The following is a 19,983-nucleotide window of genomic DNA, read 5'->3' as shown; positions in this document are numbered from 1 at the left end:
GGACACTTTGAAATCGTTAACGGACACTTGAGGAGTTTTTTTTATAAGTGAAAATACTTCAAAACATCGTATCCTCCCATTAATAAAAGCAAAGTTAGACAGGGCCTTAAGGATACCAAGCTCACTCACCAAAAACAATAACGGATTACGTCTCTGCTTACGTGTAGGGGCACTAAAGAGGTCGTTTTCTACTAACAGTATTACAGCTTGCAGAACTCAACTTTAGTTTCAAAAAGCGAATACGGTCTTTTTATTAGTTTAGTCTTGTTCCAGTGTACAGTGCACAGTTAAGTTTTTAGACGAGAGGCCGTGAACGTTTGCTTGAACAAGCGAATACTTATAGACATGATAAAGTTTGCAACACGTATGGACTGCTAACTTTTTAGCAGCGAACTATCGATTGCAATGAACAAGGAGTTAATTTTGACCAAGCAACAATCTACGCCACAATTGTTGGAACACTTGCTGTTTTTTACACTAAAAACAGGGAAAAAAAATCAACAATTACCCCCCCTGCCCCATAACAATGTTGTGTACCTTGAAATAAACAATGCCTTCCGTTGCCGTCTATTTTGCAAAACTGGTTTTGGGGGCAGGGGGTTCTCCATTTCTGAGAATTCAAAACGGAATGTCATGTTACAATTGTTAAAACGGGTGTCCCAAGGAATTATGGCACGGATTGAAAGTCTTAAAGGGCTTACGTCACAGACTGTGCTTTCTAAGAAAAATGGCCAAATTCTCCAAGCTTGTTCTTTCTCACTCTTAACCTTGCTTTTTAATTTTAAAAATATTATAACTTCACTAGTGTTTTTATAACTTAAAAAACTATTATTTATAGTTTCCTTCAAATTAAAAGTAATTTCATTTTTTAAAAGTTTGAAGGCTGATGACAACACAACACAGGTGTGACGACCGCTTTGAGGCCGCCAGTATACATTTTACTACACATGCGCTAATTTACGTTTTTCAATCTTGTCCCACATGGCCTAGTACGCTCTTTCCTGATTTTTGTGTACAATATATAGTTGATTGATGGATCGATCGTTAATTCATTTTTTTTATATTTAGGGAAGTCATCAAATCTTTATGAGCTTTTCGTCAGTGACAATGTATCAGTTTTTCAAGGGTGTGGACTTGGAGGAACGTCCCTTATAAATGCAAATGTGGCGCTTGACAGCGACCCTGCTGTTTTCAGTGATCCTGTATGGCCACAAGAGCTTAGAGAAGATCTCAAGAATTTTACAAGCGTCGATCGGCAGCACGTACTAGATATGTTGAAGCCAACCCCATACCCTGATCACTACCCAAAGTTACACAAATTGGAGCGAATGAAGGAAGGACTCTGTGAATTCGACATTGAAGACACGGGCAAGATGTTTTATAAGCCGCCTCTGTTTGTTACTTTTGAAGACACGCCTGCGAACCATGTGGGAGTACCGCAGCCCAAATGTACTGCATGCGGAAATTGTATCGGTGGTTGCAACGTTGGTGCGAAGAACACACTAAACATGAACTACCTACCAGACGCAAAGGCTCATAGAGCGAAAATATTTACTGAGGTAACAAACTTTATTCATGAAATTATCGAAGTTGTTTACGTCATTTCCAAACAAAATATAGTGGGCTGTAAATCATTGCTCTGAAAGTAAGTGTGTTACAGCTAAAAATTAAATAGATAAACAACTTTATTAAATAAGAATAGACAATACAACAAAGCAAAAGATTCTAAACGGTACTAGGTCATTTAATTAGGTTCAAATGTGACAGACTCCATCAGTTCTAAAAATATTACACTAAAAGATAAGTAATATAAAATACTTAATAAGCTTCTGATTGTAATTATTCATTATAATTTTATCCGTCACATGCATATAGCAAACATTGAATAATAGTGCCAAAAATTTTAAACAAAATAAAATGTTTCTTTCCCAGGTGGAAGTTATATCAGTGACGAAAGCCTGCGACTCTTCTGATTGGCTAGTGTCATACAGAAGACAGCACACCGGCTGCTTTGATGTCGATGAGCAAATCGTCAGAGCTTCCCACGTCATTCTTGGCGCAGGCGCACTAGGCTCAACTAAAATCCTGCTTCGCTCAAAAGAACGCGGTCTCGACGTCTCAGATAAAGTCGGAAAACGCTTCACTACAAATGGAGATGTGCTGGGTTTCAGCTACAACGGTGATAAAAAGACGAACGCAATTGGAATTAAATCAAAGAAAGAATCAGATACAGAAGATAAGAAGAACGACAGTGATGAACCGCCTGGGCCTACCATAACCTCCGTCATGGATTTCAGAAAAACACTGGATGGGAACTTTAAAGATCACTTTGTTATCGAAGACGGGAATCTTCCTTCAATAGGCTCCGTACCCTTTACTGTTGGAATCAGCGTTTCCGCCAAAGTGTTAGGAGTGGACAAATTTCCAAGTGAAGAAAAGATGGAAAAAGTTGCTCAGGTAGACAGAGCAAAATAATTTGGAGCAATTGGGAAATTAGGTATATATAAAGAGAGGCTTAAACCTTTTCAGACATCAAACAGAAGTTGTACGCTCAAAAAATAAAAACATGACACAATCAAAGTGCTATATTATCAATATATTCAGTTGACATTCTAAACCGTGTGCTTGAAACTATCTTTGTTATTATCGTCTTTTTTAAGGAGCTCCAAGATAAAGGCATGGACAACACTCTCACCTTTGTCTGTATGAGCCATGATGACGCTGGTGGGCAAATAACTTTTGACAAAAACAGCGACAACATTGACATCGAGTGGAAAGAAGTTGGACGCGGCCGGAACTTTGACCGTGTAAACGAGGCTCTCGAGAAAGTGACAAAAGGACTGGGAGGGAGTTTTGTTAAGAACCCCGCGTGGACAGAAGCGTTGGGCAAAAGTGTCATCACTGTTCATCCATTGGGTGGGTGTCCAATGGGTGAATCTGGACAGACAGCTGTTGTAAACCATGCTGGACAAGTATTTGAAGGTTGGTTTCAAACACAAAAGGTTGCTAAGATATTTAAATTTAAGCTATGTGTGACTGATTTATCTGGTTTGAACGATCCGTAAGCATATGTACAAACTGACAACTTGGCACAAAACGGACGAAATCATGATTTTGTTTTTCTATTGTAATATCGCACATAGGAGAATCAAGTGAACCCCTGGATGGTTTATATGTGGTAGATGGAGCCATTCTCCCTCGAGCTGTCGGCATCAACCCAGTATTGACAATAGCTTGCCTGGCGGAACGCTGTATGAGGCTCATGGCCGAGAGAGAAGGATGGATAATAGACTATGACACTTTCATACCTCTAGGTAAGAACGTGGAATAAGGGATGATAATAGGACTGAAAGGAATCCAATTCGGTTTCTAACCATACACACAAAATCGGACGAGTCGGATTTGTTTCATCACGAGTTTGATTACAGACAAAATTGGTTGTCACGATTAGTTCAATTAGGAATTTAACACAACTACAAACCTCGAAAATGAAAACTAAAAAGGTGATGCTTTTCAACAATTTTTTGACTTCAGTGACAAAATTAAGGGTGCGTTTCTTTGGGAAAATCCAAAATTGGATCATTGATCTCAGATCACACGGATACTTTGCTCCCAAAGAAACGAAGAATCCGAAAACGGATTTTTTACCATGACAACCCCGTCAACACATTTCGCACAGAACATAAATTTTAGCACAAATTTATATTTCGTCGAATGTATCCTAGCTAAAATAATTTAAGCATACAAAATCTTTTTCAAAAACCACACGTCGAAGTAGATCTTTTTTAGTGTTAAGCACAATGTGGCTAGAAAGCATCTGAGCGCCAAGAATGATTGCGAAATGATCAGTGCAAATTTCACTCGTGACAATTTCAAAAGGATACAACTTCCGTAGGCACACAGTGGCTGTTCTAGAAAACCTGTATCCCGTTTAAAATGATACTACATACCTATCTGAAGCTACCTTTTCCTTTTATCGTGAAATATTTTTGTATTTTGATCGAAATAACCGCCTAAAACTTTCCGTATGGCAGTGTTTACAAAGAGCGAACCTGTATTTTTACAGCAAAGACCGCTGGGCCAAGGTACTTTTTTCGAATCCTTTCCCAAAGAAACGCACGGATCATGAATCCTAAAAATCCGGATTCAGATACGATCTGATGTATCCACTCGAAGTGTGGATTCTTCAGATCATTGATCCAAGATTAATCCATTTTCGGATATAGGTAAAGAAACGCAAAATCCGTTTTTGGATCAAGAATCCGGATTCGGATTTTTCCCAAAGAAACGCACCCTAACTGTGAAAAATCCGTTTCTGCAAGGTTTGAGGAATATCTAAAAGGAGTATTTCAGTCATTACATACTGGACACTAAGCTGCTCGCTCCAATTTGGTGAAGAAAGATTGCGTGCTAAGAACCAATCTGATACGAAATTTTTTTGTTCTAATTGTTCTAATTATTGTTATTATAAATTAAAGAAATAAGTCACATCTGTCTTCTTCTCACACACTTGCCTTTCCCAGATTTTTTTTCATCACAATTCGATTAGCGGTGAGCAATTGCTATTTCAGGCTTGCGAGAAAATGACGCTCTTCATACTACTTTTTAAGTAGTTAATTTTACATTACACTGTATAACACTCACCAATTAACATCGAAAATTTTTCTTTCGCTTCACTGATTAGCCAATCAGATAAAAAATAGTAATACAATGCCAATCTACTCTAATAAAATCGAAACAAAACTTATTTACAGAACTCGCAATCTATTTTGTAGACCACAGAACATTTAAAAAGCAGAAACAAGGTATTCGTTTCACAGAGAAGATGGTCGGAAACTTTGAGCCTGCAATGGACAAGTACAGCAGCTCACCATGTGAGTTTACAGTTACCATAGAGAGTGAGGACGTTGAACGTATGATTGATTGGGATCCAGCTCACATGGCCAAAATTTCTGGCACGGTTACTTGTCCGAGTTTGTCAGAAGGGGTCATGACTATTTCACAGGGTAAGTAAATAATCCATAGAAATGTCAGAGGTATCATCAAGAGCAAAATTACCAATTACGATTCCATTATAATGGCATTTGAATTAAGTCGAATTATTTGCGATTTTTGTTTGTTTGGTTTTTGTACTTTTTATACTAGGTACTGAAATAGAAAACAGTTATTTTTTGAAGTTGTTTTGTTATAAAAGTCGAGAAAAACAATTTTAATCAGATTGTATTTTTTATATGAGATTGAATGGAATTTTGATTTTTACACGACAATGCGTATGTCTTTTCCAAAGAAACAACGTCGTCGTTATCATGAGGTAAACTTCAAAATCATTTGTGTCAGGAAAAGGAAAAAAGGTATATGATAAGCGTCGATCAAGAAGAACACAACGAAAAGATTATTCATATGTATGTGTCACAAGCAACTTAAATAAAAACATTGTCAAGTTGTCCTAACAGTTATTGTATTCAAATTCAACAGGCGTGTTCAAACTGTTTAGTAAAAGTGCCGACAATGTGGAGACTAAAGAAATGGTCTACAAAATGATTCTCACGGGTCACAAAGGACAACAATTTGCCTTCCAGGGCGTCAAGTTGATCCATAAAGATCATGTTGGAGAGATTGGATTGAGCGACACAACGACTTTGTTTGTTACGATCTATCCTGGTACAAAGTTCCGAGGGAATTCTGTGGGAAGAGCGAAGTTATTTATCTCGCTGCCAAACTTTGCAAAGCAACTGGCAACGCTGGAAGTGACAAACACAAAGAGCCGATTGAAAAAATTGAAATGGATTTCACGATTTGGCTCATTTTTTGCGAGAACCATCTGGGAAACATACGGCCCTGTGACGTCAAAAGATTACTTGCTGAACCCCAATGCTCCTATCAGGAAGAAAAGACCCCTGCAGTTGAACGGGGCCACCCCTGAGGTGTACAAATGCGTCACAGAAGACAAGGTACGCTCTTTATGAAACGAGATGAACCTGTGATCAGGAGCTCTGGGTTCAAATAGAAAATAATACGTCATTCTAACAATTCGTCATGTAAAAACAGAACATCAACAGGGAATATTTTCAGGTTTTTCTTTCAGATGAAAAGTAGAAGCTCTTTTGGCATTTACAGGCCATTTTATGACTACCTGACTACTGTCTAACACACTTCTTAAATAAGCTTTTAACTTTGTTCGGTGCAATTAGATCGCTGGTAGCACTTAACCAGACCTTCATCATTCTGGAGATCACGAACTGAACCGAAATTAAATCAAAGTCTCGGATATGTCACTGAATTCTGGAATTAGTAGCTGTTTCTTCCCTCTTTTGTTTCGAAATCCCATAAATGAATAGTTTAAAATGTTAAGAAAATGATACTTTATTAAAGTATCATATTTTAGATTTAAAACTATTTTTAGATTTAAAACTGAGATACAACCAAAATTAAGAATCTTATTCCTGAAGCTAAAATTGCCAGGTGCGGAAATGTCATAAAAAGGTGCGTTGGAAAAAGTAAAGTGAATTATTATTAGTTTTATGAACTTTAAACTTTGTGCTTCACAAACACCAGTTTAAGTTACCAGACTGATCTGATTTGTTTTACAGGTTGAGCTAAAACTGACTCGATACAAAGGAGGAACCAAAGGACCCGTTATCCTGTTTCACGGCCTTGCAATGAGCAGGGGCAATTATAATCTGGACACTATTGAGCCCAACTTGACTGAGTACCTAGTGCAACACAGGTAAGATAATTCCGATTTTTATCGACTGAAGTGAATAATCTTTAGATGAGGTTTTTCGTGATATCTGGAATAATCGGGGGAAGAAAAGCCCAAGGAAAGGACGCGGATTATCGTCGTCTCGCTTAGGGGTTTAAATTGCTGATAATGATAACAAAAGTTCGTATAGTGTGATCGTCCGGGTGAGAGTAGTTCTCAAAAGAACTGTTGTTCGTGACTGACGTTTCGACAACCTGAGCGGATGTCAACTTCAGAGTCAAGTGAAACGTTGTTGTCAGTCGATGTTGTTATAAGTCCGGTCCGTTGAAGTTGATTGGTCAGTTTAGCCGTGATGTTATTGGCAGTAAGACTCGTGTAAAGTTTGTCAACAGTAATTGGTCACTTTCGATTCGTTTATTGTTATGTCAAATTAAGTCGTTTTGTTTGCGTTCCGTTTGTCGGTTCTGTTGATGTCGTCTGTTGATAGGCGTCTGTTCTAAGTTTGTGAACCAGCTTTCCAGATCTTTAAAATAGTTAGTACTGTAGGTTAAGCATTCAGAGAGTCCCAGTCGATTTTGTGGTTAGTAAGTCGATGGTGTTTAGAAATGTGATTGTTGACATCCTTTGATGTATGGCGCTGAAGCGTAGATTTTCTTCTCGTTTTTCGGGCTCTTTCGTTCCAGACTTGGAATGCGGTATTGTTAGCATCCAATCTGGGTAGTTGTTTGAATCTACGCTTCAGCGCCATACATCAAAGGAATTTCTGAACGCCTTCAAAGAGCGTTTAAGTCACACGAGGTCACACTTATTCATAAACCCGTATATTCCCTGAGGTCGCAATTGGTACATGTCAAGGACAAAACGTCCAATCTAAAGAAATGCGGAACTGTGTACCAGGTTCAATGTGAACAGTGCAACAAGGAGTACGTTGGCGAAACGTCCCGTTTACTGGAAACCAGAATGAAAGAACATCAGTCGAGGTACTCGTCAGCCATTCATGAACATTGTCGACTGGAGGGCCACTCGGTAGACACAAGCAAGACAAAAGTGTTAGCCACCGAAATCAACACCTTTAAACGCCGGGTAAAAGAGGCCATTGAGATAAAACTCAGAAAACCTTTGTTAAATAGAGACAATGGTTTTGAATTAGCTCCAATTTATGACAGAATTTTAACTCCCCCGAGGCAGTGAAATGTCTTCTTAACATTCATCTTAAAAAACACCACCTCAGTGACTGATGAAGTCTGGATGATATCAGACGAAATATTTCACGCTTTTTAAATTTTATTTGCGCTCCGAGTTTGAAAACATTTTAAATCCTTTTAACTAAATACATATCATTTAATAACAATTTTTAGGTATGACGTATGGTTAGCTGATTGGCGAGGGTCATGTGACCTGCCCTGGGCAATTTATAGTGACTACACACTGGACGACTGTGCTAAATATGACTGCCCTGCGCTCATCGACAAAGTGCTGGAAATAACAAAACAGGTAAGAAATAACACTTGATGATCGGTTTATCAGCACGCTGGTAAGGTGTTATCCATAACTGTTTACTTATTAAATAACTTAACCTGCACTGCCCTACACTGCATTATCATGCACTATGTTCAAAACTAGGTCGTGTACTTGCGCAGAACAGGAGATGTGGATGCATAATTATATGATAGTTATTTTATAGATAACATTAGTTATTGAATAGCTAAAAACTAATGTCGTTGATCGACCTTTATAATGTTCTCACACTATTCAATTATTTGGAACGTACCCCATCTTTATAAAATTTCGTTAAAAACTTGTCAATATACATCGACTTCTGAACCAAAGTAGATGAAGTACAGTGTTTGACTGCTAACTTTCTTCCATTCAGAAATCTCTTCAAGTGGTAGCACATTGCATTGGGTCTATAATAAACTATGGAGCACTTCTTACTGGCAGAACGACGGGAAAAATCAGAAACATGGTCTCCTTCAATGTGGCGGCACATACAATGACCGGACAGCTCAATGAATTCAAGTTGGGAATCTACATCCCTGGAACGCTTGAGATGCTCGGAGTTTCTGGAATTGATGAATCCGCGGAAAATACAGCGCAAGTAATGGACAACTTGTTTAATACTTTCGCAAAGCATGTCAGTAACAGTGTCATTCCATATAAGGAAAGATGCCAGAGCCCTACTTGTCACAGGTAAACTGCCCCCCCCCCCCCCCGTTAATTAAACTCTGAGGGAAACTCCCTGAAAGATTGGGTGCGGTGCACTTATTGTAACTCTTTCTCACTCTCAAAAACCAAACCCTTTGGCACCGAACGTACCTATATAGCTTATATAAGAAAGTGTCACCGGGGGTAAACCTGTTTATTTCTAAGGATGACCGGCATCTTACTTCTTTTTCAATATCATGGTCTTTTAAACAGCGTTGGTGATGATCATATCAAGATTGGATTCCATTATCATAACCAGTTTTATTAGTTAAGTATATACGACTTCAAACAGATGATCTTTCCATATCCGAGCAGCCTACATGATACATGCAATATTAGAAAACGTATTTAGGAAATAAAAGTCATTAATTAGAATTTTACCAAATCAGCGTATTCAACTTATCGTTGACCTATATTCAAATCAAGTCAAGGAAACACTTATCTTAGTTCTAAATTCCTGCAGCTCTTTGCTACAAGCAGTTTATATTTTCTCTAAGTCCTTATATAGAGAAACGAAACAAAGTGATAGGAAGACAGGCTGTGAATTTTTCGGCGCATTAACTTTTTACTCCCGCTTGTGTTTAGCCATTCTTACTATGGACTATGAGAAAGAGGGACAGGTCATTGTCTGCTATAATCTTGATTCTTGCGACAAACCTTTGTTAAATGTTGTATCTCTCATAACCGAGTTTTTTTTAATTATTTCTTCAATAGAATAATCTTCATCAATGGACCTCTTTTTCAACACGCTAACTTGAATTCCTTGACTCATGAAGCTCTCCACGAGATCTTTGGTTACTTTAGCACTAAATGTGCGATGCATATGCGCAATTCATTCAAGGCGAAGAAATTCGTGTCTTATTCTGGTGAAGACATTTATCTACCTGATGTGGACAAGAAAGAACGGCTGAAGTCTCCAGATTATTTGGAAAAGATCGGACGGCTGGACATCCCAATCACTTTCCTTGTAGGTGAGCCCGCATTACTTTGCACACCCTTCATCGTTGCCTCGGACGCAAACCTTGGCCTGGCGTATAATTTTGTCATAATACATTTTTTCTTTTCTTTAATCACCCAAAGCGAGCGCTTGTTTCCTGTCTCGGAAGCCAAAGAGCTTAAGCGCAGATATTCATGAGGCACAAACATTAATGAAATCCTCCTGTCTGCATCCTTTTGGCGTCATGACTAGGCGGGCAGTAACGTCAAATCACATACGCCGCAAGAACTTTGCCGTTTGTTTCGGTTTATAAGATAGGAAAAGAGCAAAAATGGAAAATTGGACGTCTGTTGCTTTCCGTGATTCACAATCAAGGATTTACCAAAAAGGTCATTCTCTCTTTATATCGGTCAAAGAGAAAATACGAAAAGGCTCGTATACGCCAAGGACGGTTGCTTATATTTGATATGCTTTATTTATTCATGTGTTCCAGGTGAGAACAACACAGTCTTTGTGCCGGAAAGCATCCGCACCACTTACGAACTGGTGAAAGAAGCGCATCCACACCAAGAATACGATTGGATCCAGATTCCCGATTATAGCCATATGGATTTGATATTGGGCAAAAATGCTGTGTATGATGTTTACCCACATGCTCTCAGGGCCTTAGACAGACATGCGTACGACAACCTGCATCTGAGCGAGGCCAAGCTAGCCCGTATCTCCCAGGAGGCTATGGCTATGCGGTCTATATCAGGTAAAGTTAGGATTTTTGTATACGTTATTTGACTACATGCTGTCCAATTTGGAAAAAGTTGGATAAAAAAAAATCCGATGACAGCCAAAATTGGACAAGGCCGTAGGCCGAAACCAATTTGGCTGCCAGAGGAATTTTGTAAATCTAATTATTTCCAAACTGGACAAGCATGTAGTCCTGTTACATATTATGATTTGAACCCACGACCTCGGGATTAGATCTACCGACGCTCTACCGACTGAGCTACGAGGCCAGACGGGAGCATGTCGGGGTAATTTAGATAGTGAATCGCGGTAAGTATACAAGTGATATAGATATAGAGAGAACTGGTAAAACGACACGGGTGCCACTATATATATTAATGCTTTGATGGCATTCCCTTGGTAGATTGTATGAAAGCCTCTGTCCCATGCACTGCGCAAGAGCTGGGATTAACATACGGAGATTTTGAAGATGATAGCGAGTCGCAGCACACGGTCATTCAGGAAGTTCTAGAAGAAGTCAATGCTGCTCTGCCAAGAGAATGCTTTCTGGCTTGGAAGTCTAAAGCAAAAAGCAAAAAGAACACTTTCGAGCAAGAACCAAGGTAAGCCATCAGCTAAACACAAAGAACCCTTGCAGTCAGTTCTTGCGGTTACAGTTATATGATAGTCGAGTTGGCCGTACAAATTTTCTTTTTTCCAAACATAGTTAACAAGTATAAGTACATGGCTAGACCTTGATATGATACGTTATACTAGTTTTTCCAATTAATTTCATTTGTACAAGGTACAATAGCCCAACAGCAGGTGATATATCATTTAGGTTGAGGCTATTAAAACTTGGAATAGTTTGCCATATGATGAAAGAAACAAGGTTCTCTTCTTGTACTCTTAGGGTCAAATTTCGTAAGGAACAGTTATATGTTTTTAGCACATTTTTTATATGAAACTAGTAGCAACTACAATTTGTAGTTTCTATCTTGTTAAATGACTGTACACAGTTAAACCTTGTAGTGTCTATCTTGTTAAACAACTGTACATCAGTAAACCTTTTATTCTTGTAAAATTCGTTAATTATAGTTTAGATAAAGGACCAAAAATCTGTAAGTGTTGCACAGTATTTAGAAATTTCATCTATAAATAAAGAATTTACTTACTTACTTACTTACTTACATACTTACTAAATAAAAAAATAAATAAATATATGTTTATAGTGGCCATGCACTTAGCTTCATATCTCAACGAGATAGCTAGTTTACAGCTAAACTGAACATAACAAGATTAAAAATCCCAACTGGCAGGAGGCAGACCAGTTGGCTATATACAAAGCGTGGTCGAGGATTTGAACTCGGGACAACCGAGAAACAAATCCAGCTAGTGGCAAGGGCAGTTCTTGAACCGGGGACCTCCGGATTACAACACCAGCGCCCTAAACCACTCGGCAACGCTTGCCTCCCATACTAACTTACTGACTGACTGACTTAGAGCGGTTTTCACTTGAGTTGTCGAAAGTAAATGCGTTTGCTTTGGTTTTGCATTACTACGCTTAATGATTGGCTTAAAAATCTCGCGCCACTTTCTCAGCCAATCAGGAGTAAAACCAAAACCAATCGTGACTCGCTCGCGCACGTTTTCCCGCGCTTCGTGCCGGCTACATGTATTTGCTTGGAGTTTTGACTGGTTTACTGGATTGTCTGTGTCCTTTTTGATTGGCCAGAGTAATTACTTTGGTTTTGGTTTTATATGCTACACTCAATTGAAAACTGCTCTAACTTCTTACTTACTTATCTATTTACAGTGATTAGCTAATAGTCAGGTCCGGACTGGGATACTATCGCCCTAAGGTACGACCTCGCTTTGCTAATGTCACTCTTATTACTTTTCTTTATCGTTTTACATTTTTACAGTTACCAGCCGCCTGTTGGCACAGACGTGGAACAAATTGTTGTTCGTGAAATGCCACACCCGAATGATCCCGTGAAAAACCTGATCATCTGCTTGAGTGACCTTCACCTTGACTCACAGTGGAGTGAAGGAATTAAGGAACGACTAGTTGGATTTATTGAACAGCTTGAAATCATGGCAAAGGTGACAACATAATTATATTAAATTACCAAGACTTAACGAAATTTTAAATTTAATACTCTTTTCATATTCTCCTTTGTGATTGCTTTGTATGTACACATGTAGGCAGAAATATATTTGCATTAAATTATTTTTCTGGTAAGTACAAAATAATTGATATCATGAGGTTATTTAATATTGTGAGATATTCCCACGCAGAAAACAAACATTCGTAATTATATTTCGGGTCGGTGAACTGCAAGTTGTAACCAACATAATGTCCTCATACACTAAAAGATCCAGAGATACTCTCCAACTCATCTACAGAGAACAATGATCAGAATTATTTAATACAGGAGAGGAAGGTTTCGTTCACAGATCAATTAAGTTCTGGTTTCTAGTTTGGAAAAAGAATGATGAGATGATGATGATGATGATGATGGCGATGAAGATAAGAATTGTAATGATTAAAATGACTAAGATGAGCATGATATGATGAAAAACGATAACGCTGTTGTCAATTTGTCTCTTTTTTGTTTTAAGGATTCTCTCAATACGCTGATATTACTTGGCGATGTCTTTGAAATGTGGCTGGATCCTTTCACTGTTTCTCCACCATCGAATGACGAACGAAAGGCCAAATGGAAGCAGAACGAAGTTTGCTCTCTATTCATCAGCTCCGTTCGAAGGATGGCCGAAGAAGATGACGTCAACGTTTTCTACATCCGGGGAGATCATGACCACGAAATGGACGCCGGGACAGTCCGAGATCTGTTTGGCCCCAACGTAGAGTTCATACCAGGAACTCTCATCTACGTCATCAATAGCGATGATGGAAAACAGTATCGGGTGCGGTTTGCGCATGGCCATGACTGGGATGTCTTCAATTCCTACTCCGTGACAGAACCCAGTGACAAGCTATGCGGCAAGCCTACTGGTTATTACGTTGCACGTGCAGCTGCCACGTCTGACACATTAATGGTTGGAGTACTGCAGGTGAGTTACATTTCTATTTCTGGGTTGATTTTGTGATACTTGTCAGCGCTACCATTTCCGGTTGTTTTAATTGAAACAATTATTCTACTTGCGCTTGTTAGATAGGCGGTTTTCAGTGTCACGCATCTGTCGCGCCGCAAAAAAATCCAAAACTATTGAGTCTAAGAAAATCAAGAATAGTACAGGTTGTAGAAAATTACTAGATAAACTACTTGTCCAAGGCTCAGGTCTGTACGGTATTCAGTAGTCGAGTTATCCGTCAAAATGTTCCACACAAATTTAGAGAGCACAGTTTGAAATCGCCATGTTGGTGCCCATGCTGTGGGGCACCAACTTGGCGGCCGGAAATCAATGAAACATCTGGAGTTCACTTCTGCTACAAAAAGCGGTCAGTTCACTCAGTAAACATTCAAACACTTTTCACAAAACCTCAAATGTTCAGGTTGTTAAAAATCACAGGATGAGGCATTTTTTAAGCCTACGTGACAGCCTTCAGGCCGCCATTTTTGATGTCGTGTGACGTGAAACTCTAAAATTCAAAATGATCTATGTTAAAGACGGCGATGCTATCGAGTTGAAAACCTTATTAAGGACGTGTGAAGGATAAAAACTATGGGGTCTTGCGATTTACCAAGAATAAGAGAGGATTATAGCCAGCTCGGTGTTACGCGCCTTATTGGTTATCTACCAGTTCACATTAAACGCGCGCTCGTGGAATAATCGATAGTAATGGGTGTGGTTTTGCATCACTGTCCAAATACGCCTTTCATGTTTTGTTTGCTGAGCTTTTTCGTTCCCAAAAACGTATGGAAAATGCTTTAGCTATGTTTATAAACCAAAATACTAGGCGCTCGGATTTTGGCATCTGACAGCACACATGTTGCAAACTATTTAAAATACTCATTCCAAAATAACTACAATGTTTTAATCAGAATAAAGTTGAAGTTTCCGCTTCGATTCGTAATCCTACGTTAATGGACACCGCGGCAGAACACACTGCGCATGGGTGGGTGGGAAATTAACATCCGGTCAGTTTTGTATTTCCGGTTGACTATGTAATCCAGTCGCGTAAATACAAAATTCCCGTTGCGCGAAGTTTAAACACAAAACTTAAGAAATAGCAAAGAAACTTAAGGAAAAGAATGGTCTCTTTCAAAAGTTTATTTATTTTTGTAGCTTCATACTTTTGCACCATGGGGTTTCCTGCTTGCACTAACGTTGAAAATGATGCTTGAAGTTTGCAGGTCGCTAGCGCTCGACAGTCGACAGCGGCAATTCGTTTTCACGGTTTCTATTACTTTTCCCGCTTTAAATTGCTGGCATATTTAAGTGCGACAAAGGAGAAAGAAAAACTACATAAATCAAAATAAAGAACCACTGAACTTTCAGGTTTAGGCGAGTTATATAAATCTTGCCTTCACTGAGAAAAAAGTCACAAAACAAGAAAGAAAACAACATTTGCTCAGTGTTTGCTTGGTTTAACAAGAATGAATTGAGTCTTCGATCGATACTCCCGTACAGTACCTGGAGTTTTTGCTGGATTGAAAGCTGTTAGCCGAGAAGCAAAACAAGTTAATAATGTGTTTTAATTCAAGACAAAGGCAATTTGATTTCTTAATCCTCCTCACAAGGTCGAAAATTCGTCTACTTGGCGGACGTTTTTCTACATTTCCAGTCCGTGTGGCTGCCCCACGCGCGATTCGCACATGGCGTTCAGTTTACCAATTCAAACTTTCAGACTATCGTACCGGTTCTCTCTTTTCAATCTGAAAGGAAAAGCAGAATCATAGACTTGTTTTACAACTTGCTTTAAACCAAAAAGTTAAAACCGAATAATTAAAAATCGGAACTCACTGCCGGGTGTAATCAAACTGAGTTTTTATACCTTTGAACAAAAAACAAACACGAAGCGACTAGGTTAAATAAATGTAGAACTGAAAATAATCAAAGCTATGAATTTAGTCAAGGTTAATCGATGAGGTGAAACTGGCAAGTAAAACTCCGCCTTCCCGCCTTGTGTGAAAGATAAGCTTAAATTTAAGCTTATTAAAGCTCATCTACTGCTCAAATTCAGGATCAAAACCTTAGTGAATCCGCGACTTACCTTTTCTAAATCTATCGAGTATTGTTTCGGTCATATTTAGCTTGTAATCTACGACGACAGCAGATTAAAACACCGCAATTCACGAAGCAAAACAACTAAAGTCACTAAACGTAGGCAATGATCGACCTTGAACGGAAAGCGTGACGAGTGTCGACGAGTGAAGCCCGTTGAGTGACTGCAAAGGCGACCGGAAGTGCTAAATTCAGCGCATGCGTAGACGTTCTGCCGCGGTGTCACGTTAATGTCAATTATTACACATGTAGAGCGAGAACTGCAGTGCATAATATTGCTATTTATGGTGTACAGATTCTCCGTTCCGTTACTCAAACCATGCTGAAGGGGCTACAGCGTGACGTCATCGGTTCCTCCATTATTGAGTTGCTTGCAAAGAAATCTCCACAGAGAAGATTCACAGAGTCGCTGATAGAGACTGCACTCCAAAGGGATGTCTTCCTGAATGAGCACATTCTTTTGGAAGGAGGAAAGTCTATCAAAATGGCAAATCTCCTAAAATCCAGATACTTTAAACGCATGGTTGAGAAGGTAAAAGACTAAGCTAAATACCACAACTGAAGTATTCCTTAAACTAACAACAGTCATACATATTCTCCTTACTGGAAGCCGCACAAGTTTTTGATGTTGGTTGTGAGAATTTGGAGGTAGGTCAAGACACTGCCCCAAATTTAATGGATTATTTTGTCTGCTTATAATGTGAGGATATTATCAGAAGAAGTCGGTCGTTAGTTTAAACATAGTTAGTACTAACTATGGTTTAAAGAAAGCGTACTGTCAACTCAAGACCTGAACTTTTTTCTGAAAATCCCTACGTATACTGCTACCTCATCATGTCATGACTTCATTGAAGTCTAACCTAGTCAACCCTGAATAATTTTTGAAAGCCAATACAATAAGGAGTTTAAATATACCAAAATACTTTTGGTCATCGACATTTTGTCAATGTCTATGATTGACAGAATTGGTGCATAAATTAATTTTATGAAGAAAAAAAATATTAATTTTGAAGTTTACCAACTCTTGCAACTTATCATTTAATTAAGATAACAACTTCCCTGACTTAAATTTGATCCTTTATCCATAAAAAACTTTTTCAGAAAGCTTCAAGAAAAACTATCAATAATATCCTCACAAAGTCTAAGTTCTTGCAAATGTGGTATGGCAGCCATTTTGAATTCTATTTTAGCTAAAGACTTGTTTGGCTAAACACGACCACATTCTCAAAGCTTTTCTTATCAAAACTCTGAGATTTCGGGGAAAGTATCATCATAAACTTATTTTACATGGAGTTTTCGTTTCTCACATTGGTTTGAGTTCACATATTTTTGGAAAGCATGCCATTTATGGTTGTAATAACTCACATTTTTCGACTTGGCGTGAGAAATTGGTTCGTAAGCGTGAGTTGGCGTGAGATCGAAGTTTTCAACTCATAGGCGTGAGAGTTGGCAGGTATAACTGTCTTTTGTTGTATAAATGTAAATGCAGTTGAAATGTACAACAATAAAGCAATTGCTAGTCAATCTACCGAGTTCACTTCGTGGTCCATGAAGAGAGCAGGTTCTCTTTCGTGAGCTGGGATATTATGCCTTGCTGGTAACACAAACACGTGGCCGTCTTCATCTTGAAAGTCTCCAACAAACTCTTCTTCGCTACTTTGTTTTTCGCAGTCATTTTCATCCAAATCACTTGCTCTATAACTTCATCAGTTGTGAATGTCGGCTCCGCCATGTCTGGTCAGCAATCTAGTCAAAACGCCAGAGCGAAAATAGCAAAAAAGTGGCGAGAAACTCGGTCGAAGCGAAGGATTTACTCGTGGTCGATTTAGTACTTCATGTAAGCCTGCCTTGGAAGCGTAGCTCACTTATTAGTACTTCATAACACAAACCATGATGTGTCTTCTCTGTTCGGGTCGTATACGACCCGATCTGGAGCCCAAGGTTAATTTGTAATAAATAATATAATGAATGAATGAATGAATGAATGAATGATAAATGAATGAATGAATCAATCAATCAATGAATCAGTGAATGAATGAATAAATGAATGAATGAATAGGAATTTGCAGTGACGTATCCACGCTGTGGCTCGTCATCCACTGTTTCCAGATCGAAATGGAATTCGGAACTGTTGATTTTTAAGGAGGAAGAAAAAACGAAGAACCCGGAAAAAAACCTTCTGAGCAATGTTCATAAAGTATTTATTTTTTGCGGTTTTTATATAGTTTGGTTCGAGTGATGCCTTCAGTCTGCTGAAAGGTGTTCTGGGTGATTTTAAAGACCTTTTGTCTCGATGTGGCGAGGACGTGGTAGTACTGGGTCACACTCACGAATGGCGCGGGGAGACGATCAAAAGCAGAATCGGCAAATTGATTTACGTCAACACTGGATCATGGATTGATTATGCACATGAGGTAAAATATAACCCTGCCAGTTGATTCCCCTTACTATGCGTTCAGCACCATATTTCTTATATCGACAAATTTTATTTAATATCCACCATCTATGGTATTGTTAACATCATATCAACCCTCAAGAGTATAGTAAGTACTTGCATAAGATACTTCTTCTATAGCGCACATTTTAAATGCTATTTCATTTCCTTCACAGTTTTCCTACGCTAAAATCGTCCCTCCAAGAAAGTCCAAGCCAGGATTTGTTGAAATTAAACACGACCCACTTAATTCCAAGAAAGTGGCCTAAACTGATACCAGCCGTCTCCGCAACTGGCTCAGCCACGTTAAACTGAGTGCTTGGGGAGACTATAATAGCTGATGCACTATTAATGTAACCGTTATTATAAAATATATAGATGTATAACATGTTACTATGACTAGGAAAGCATAAATTCTGAAGAATGAAAACTAAATCTTCTCTTTCATGTCAATAGCAGTCTTTTAAAGTAAAAATCTTTTTGTAGTTATGTAAGAAATGCTGCAATCCAATAGAAACAAGCCTTTTTCATTGTTATTCTTTTGAGTCTTTGAGATCCCAATTAAATATTGCGCGGTACAATTAAAAAAAAAAAAAAAACAATAATTATAAAAGTAATAATAAATGTTATGAGTGTGTAGTGGATGATCAAAAAAAAATCTGAAAATTTCTGAATTTTTATGACAAGAATACATGCAAATGACGAAAGAAATGTAATGAGTGAATTTTCTTTGATCGAAAAAAACTTTTTTTTTTTGTTTTTAGTTTGAAAAACTGTGATTAAACGAACAGCCCTATTTTGGAGTCTCGCAGACTGAGACACGCCTATGCTGTCCAATACGGAGCTAAATTAATCAAAGTATTGTTGAGTAGGAGCCTTATAGATCATAATAAGATCAGAGTCTAACGGGGAACCAAGTTTCTGACACGTTTGATAGCCCCGATGCCGGCGAAAGCTTTTTTAAATATTGTCAATATTTTGGGCAGTTTGAACTATATTAATTAAGCACGACATGTGCATAACGAAATCATCTTTCGTTATTTTGAAAAGGTAATATAGTGGGGCTGTGATTTATTTTTCATAGAACGTACATACAAAGCCATAGCTTAAATTAATATATACTCAAACATTGGATAGCGTTTTTGGCGACGGCTGACTTGGCTTCTAAAACTCCGTATATCCTTTGCTATTCACCTCCGAGCAACTCACAGGCGAAAACTGTACTCGTTAACGGAATAAACTAGTCAAACATCATCCTTTCGGGCTATATTATGTCACTGTTTGAGTATATACTAAAACAACTATTCACCTCAGTGTCGGTGGCTAGTAGTGGATATTTACCTCCACTTCAGTGAATAGCTGTTAACTGTCGATAGCTTTGAAAACACTGCTTATCGATCTTTCCTCGCAGTGTCAATGCAAGCAAAATTGACGTGTTTTACGCTAAATTCTGTCATGTAACAGGGATTGCTTGTCATTAAATAAATGCTTGCATAAATTGCTTAATTTAATAAAGGAGCCTTATTGTCAAGACATTTGACCAAGTTAAGTTTGTGTTAACCTGCATAGCTGTTTACTGTTAGTTCTCACTTCTCTGAGGACAACCATCACAAACTCCTCAAACATTTTCCATTTTGAGCTAAGGGCACGTGGTCCATCGGATTATTTATGAACGGAATATCACTCAGCTTGCCAATGTTGTCTACCCAGAATGCCATTCAGTCTTATTTCTTCAATGAGGTGTAATTATTCAAGGGCTTTCAACTAAAATATATTTTGTGGATTCATATT

At 38.4% G+C, this 19,983-nt stretch overlaps 1 protein-coding gene across 1 annotated transcript; it reads left to right on the top strand.

Moving 5' to 3' along the window:
* The first annotated feature begins 345 nt into the window (after positions 1–345).
* Positions 346–18,590, top strand: LOC144642229 (uncharacterized). The gene is made up of 18 exons (XM_078501211.1): positions 346–364; positions 1,069–1,559; positions 1,933–2,457; positions 2,661–2,982; positions 3,144–3,314; positions 4,776–5,006; positions 5,476–5,951; positions 6,591–6,727; positions 8,062–8,197; positions 8,577–8,893; positions 9,623–9,879; positions 10,339–10,602; positions 10,990–11,188; positions 12,491–12,671; positions 13,191–13,643; positions 16,054–16,290; positions 17,984–18,172; positions 18,369–18,590. Exons 1-18 carry the CDS (start codon positions 346–348, stop codon positions 18,459–18,461), a joined length of 4,698 nt encoding a protein of 1,565 aa, XP_078357337.1. The 3' UTR covers positions 18,462–18,590.
* The last annotated feature ends 1,393 nt before the right edge of the window (positions 18,591–19,983 follow it).

This window comes from Oculina patagonica, chromosome 2 (assembly GCF_052425735.1).
Source record: "Oculina patagonica isolate OP01 chromosome 2, crgOcupat, whole genome shotgun sequence".
In the NCBI taxonomy this organism is placed as follows: Eukaryota; Metazoa; Cnidaria; class Anthozoa; order Scleractinia; family Oculinidae; genus Oculina; species Oculina patagonica.
Note: the sequence above shows the minus strand (reverse complement) of the source record. Positions and strands in the feature narration are given on the sequence as shown.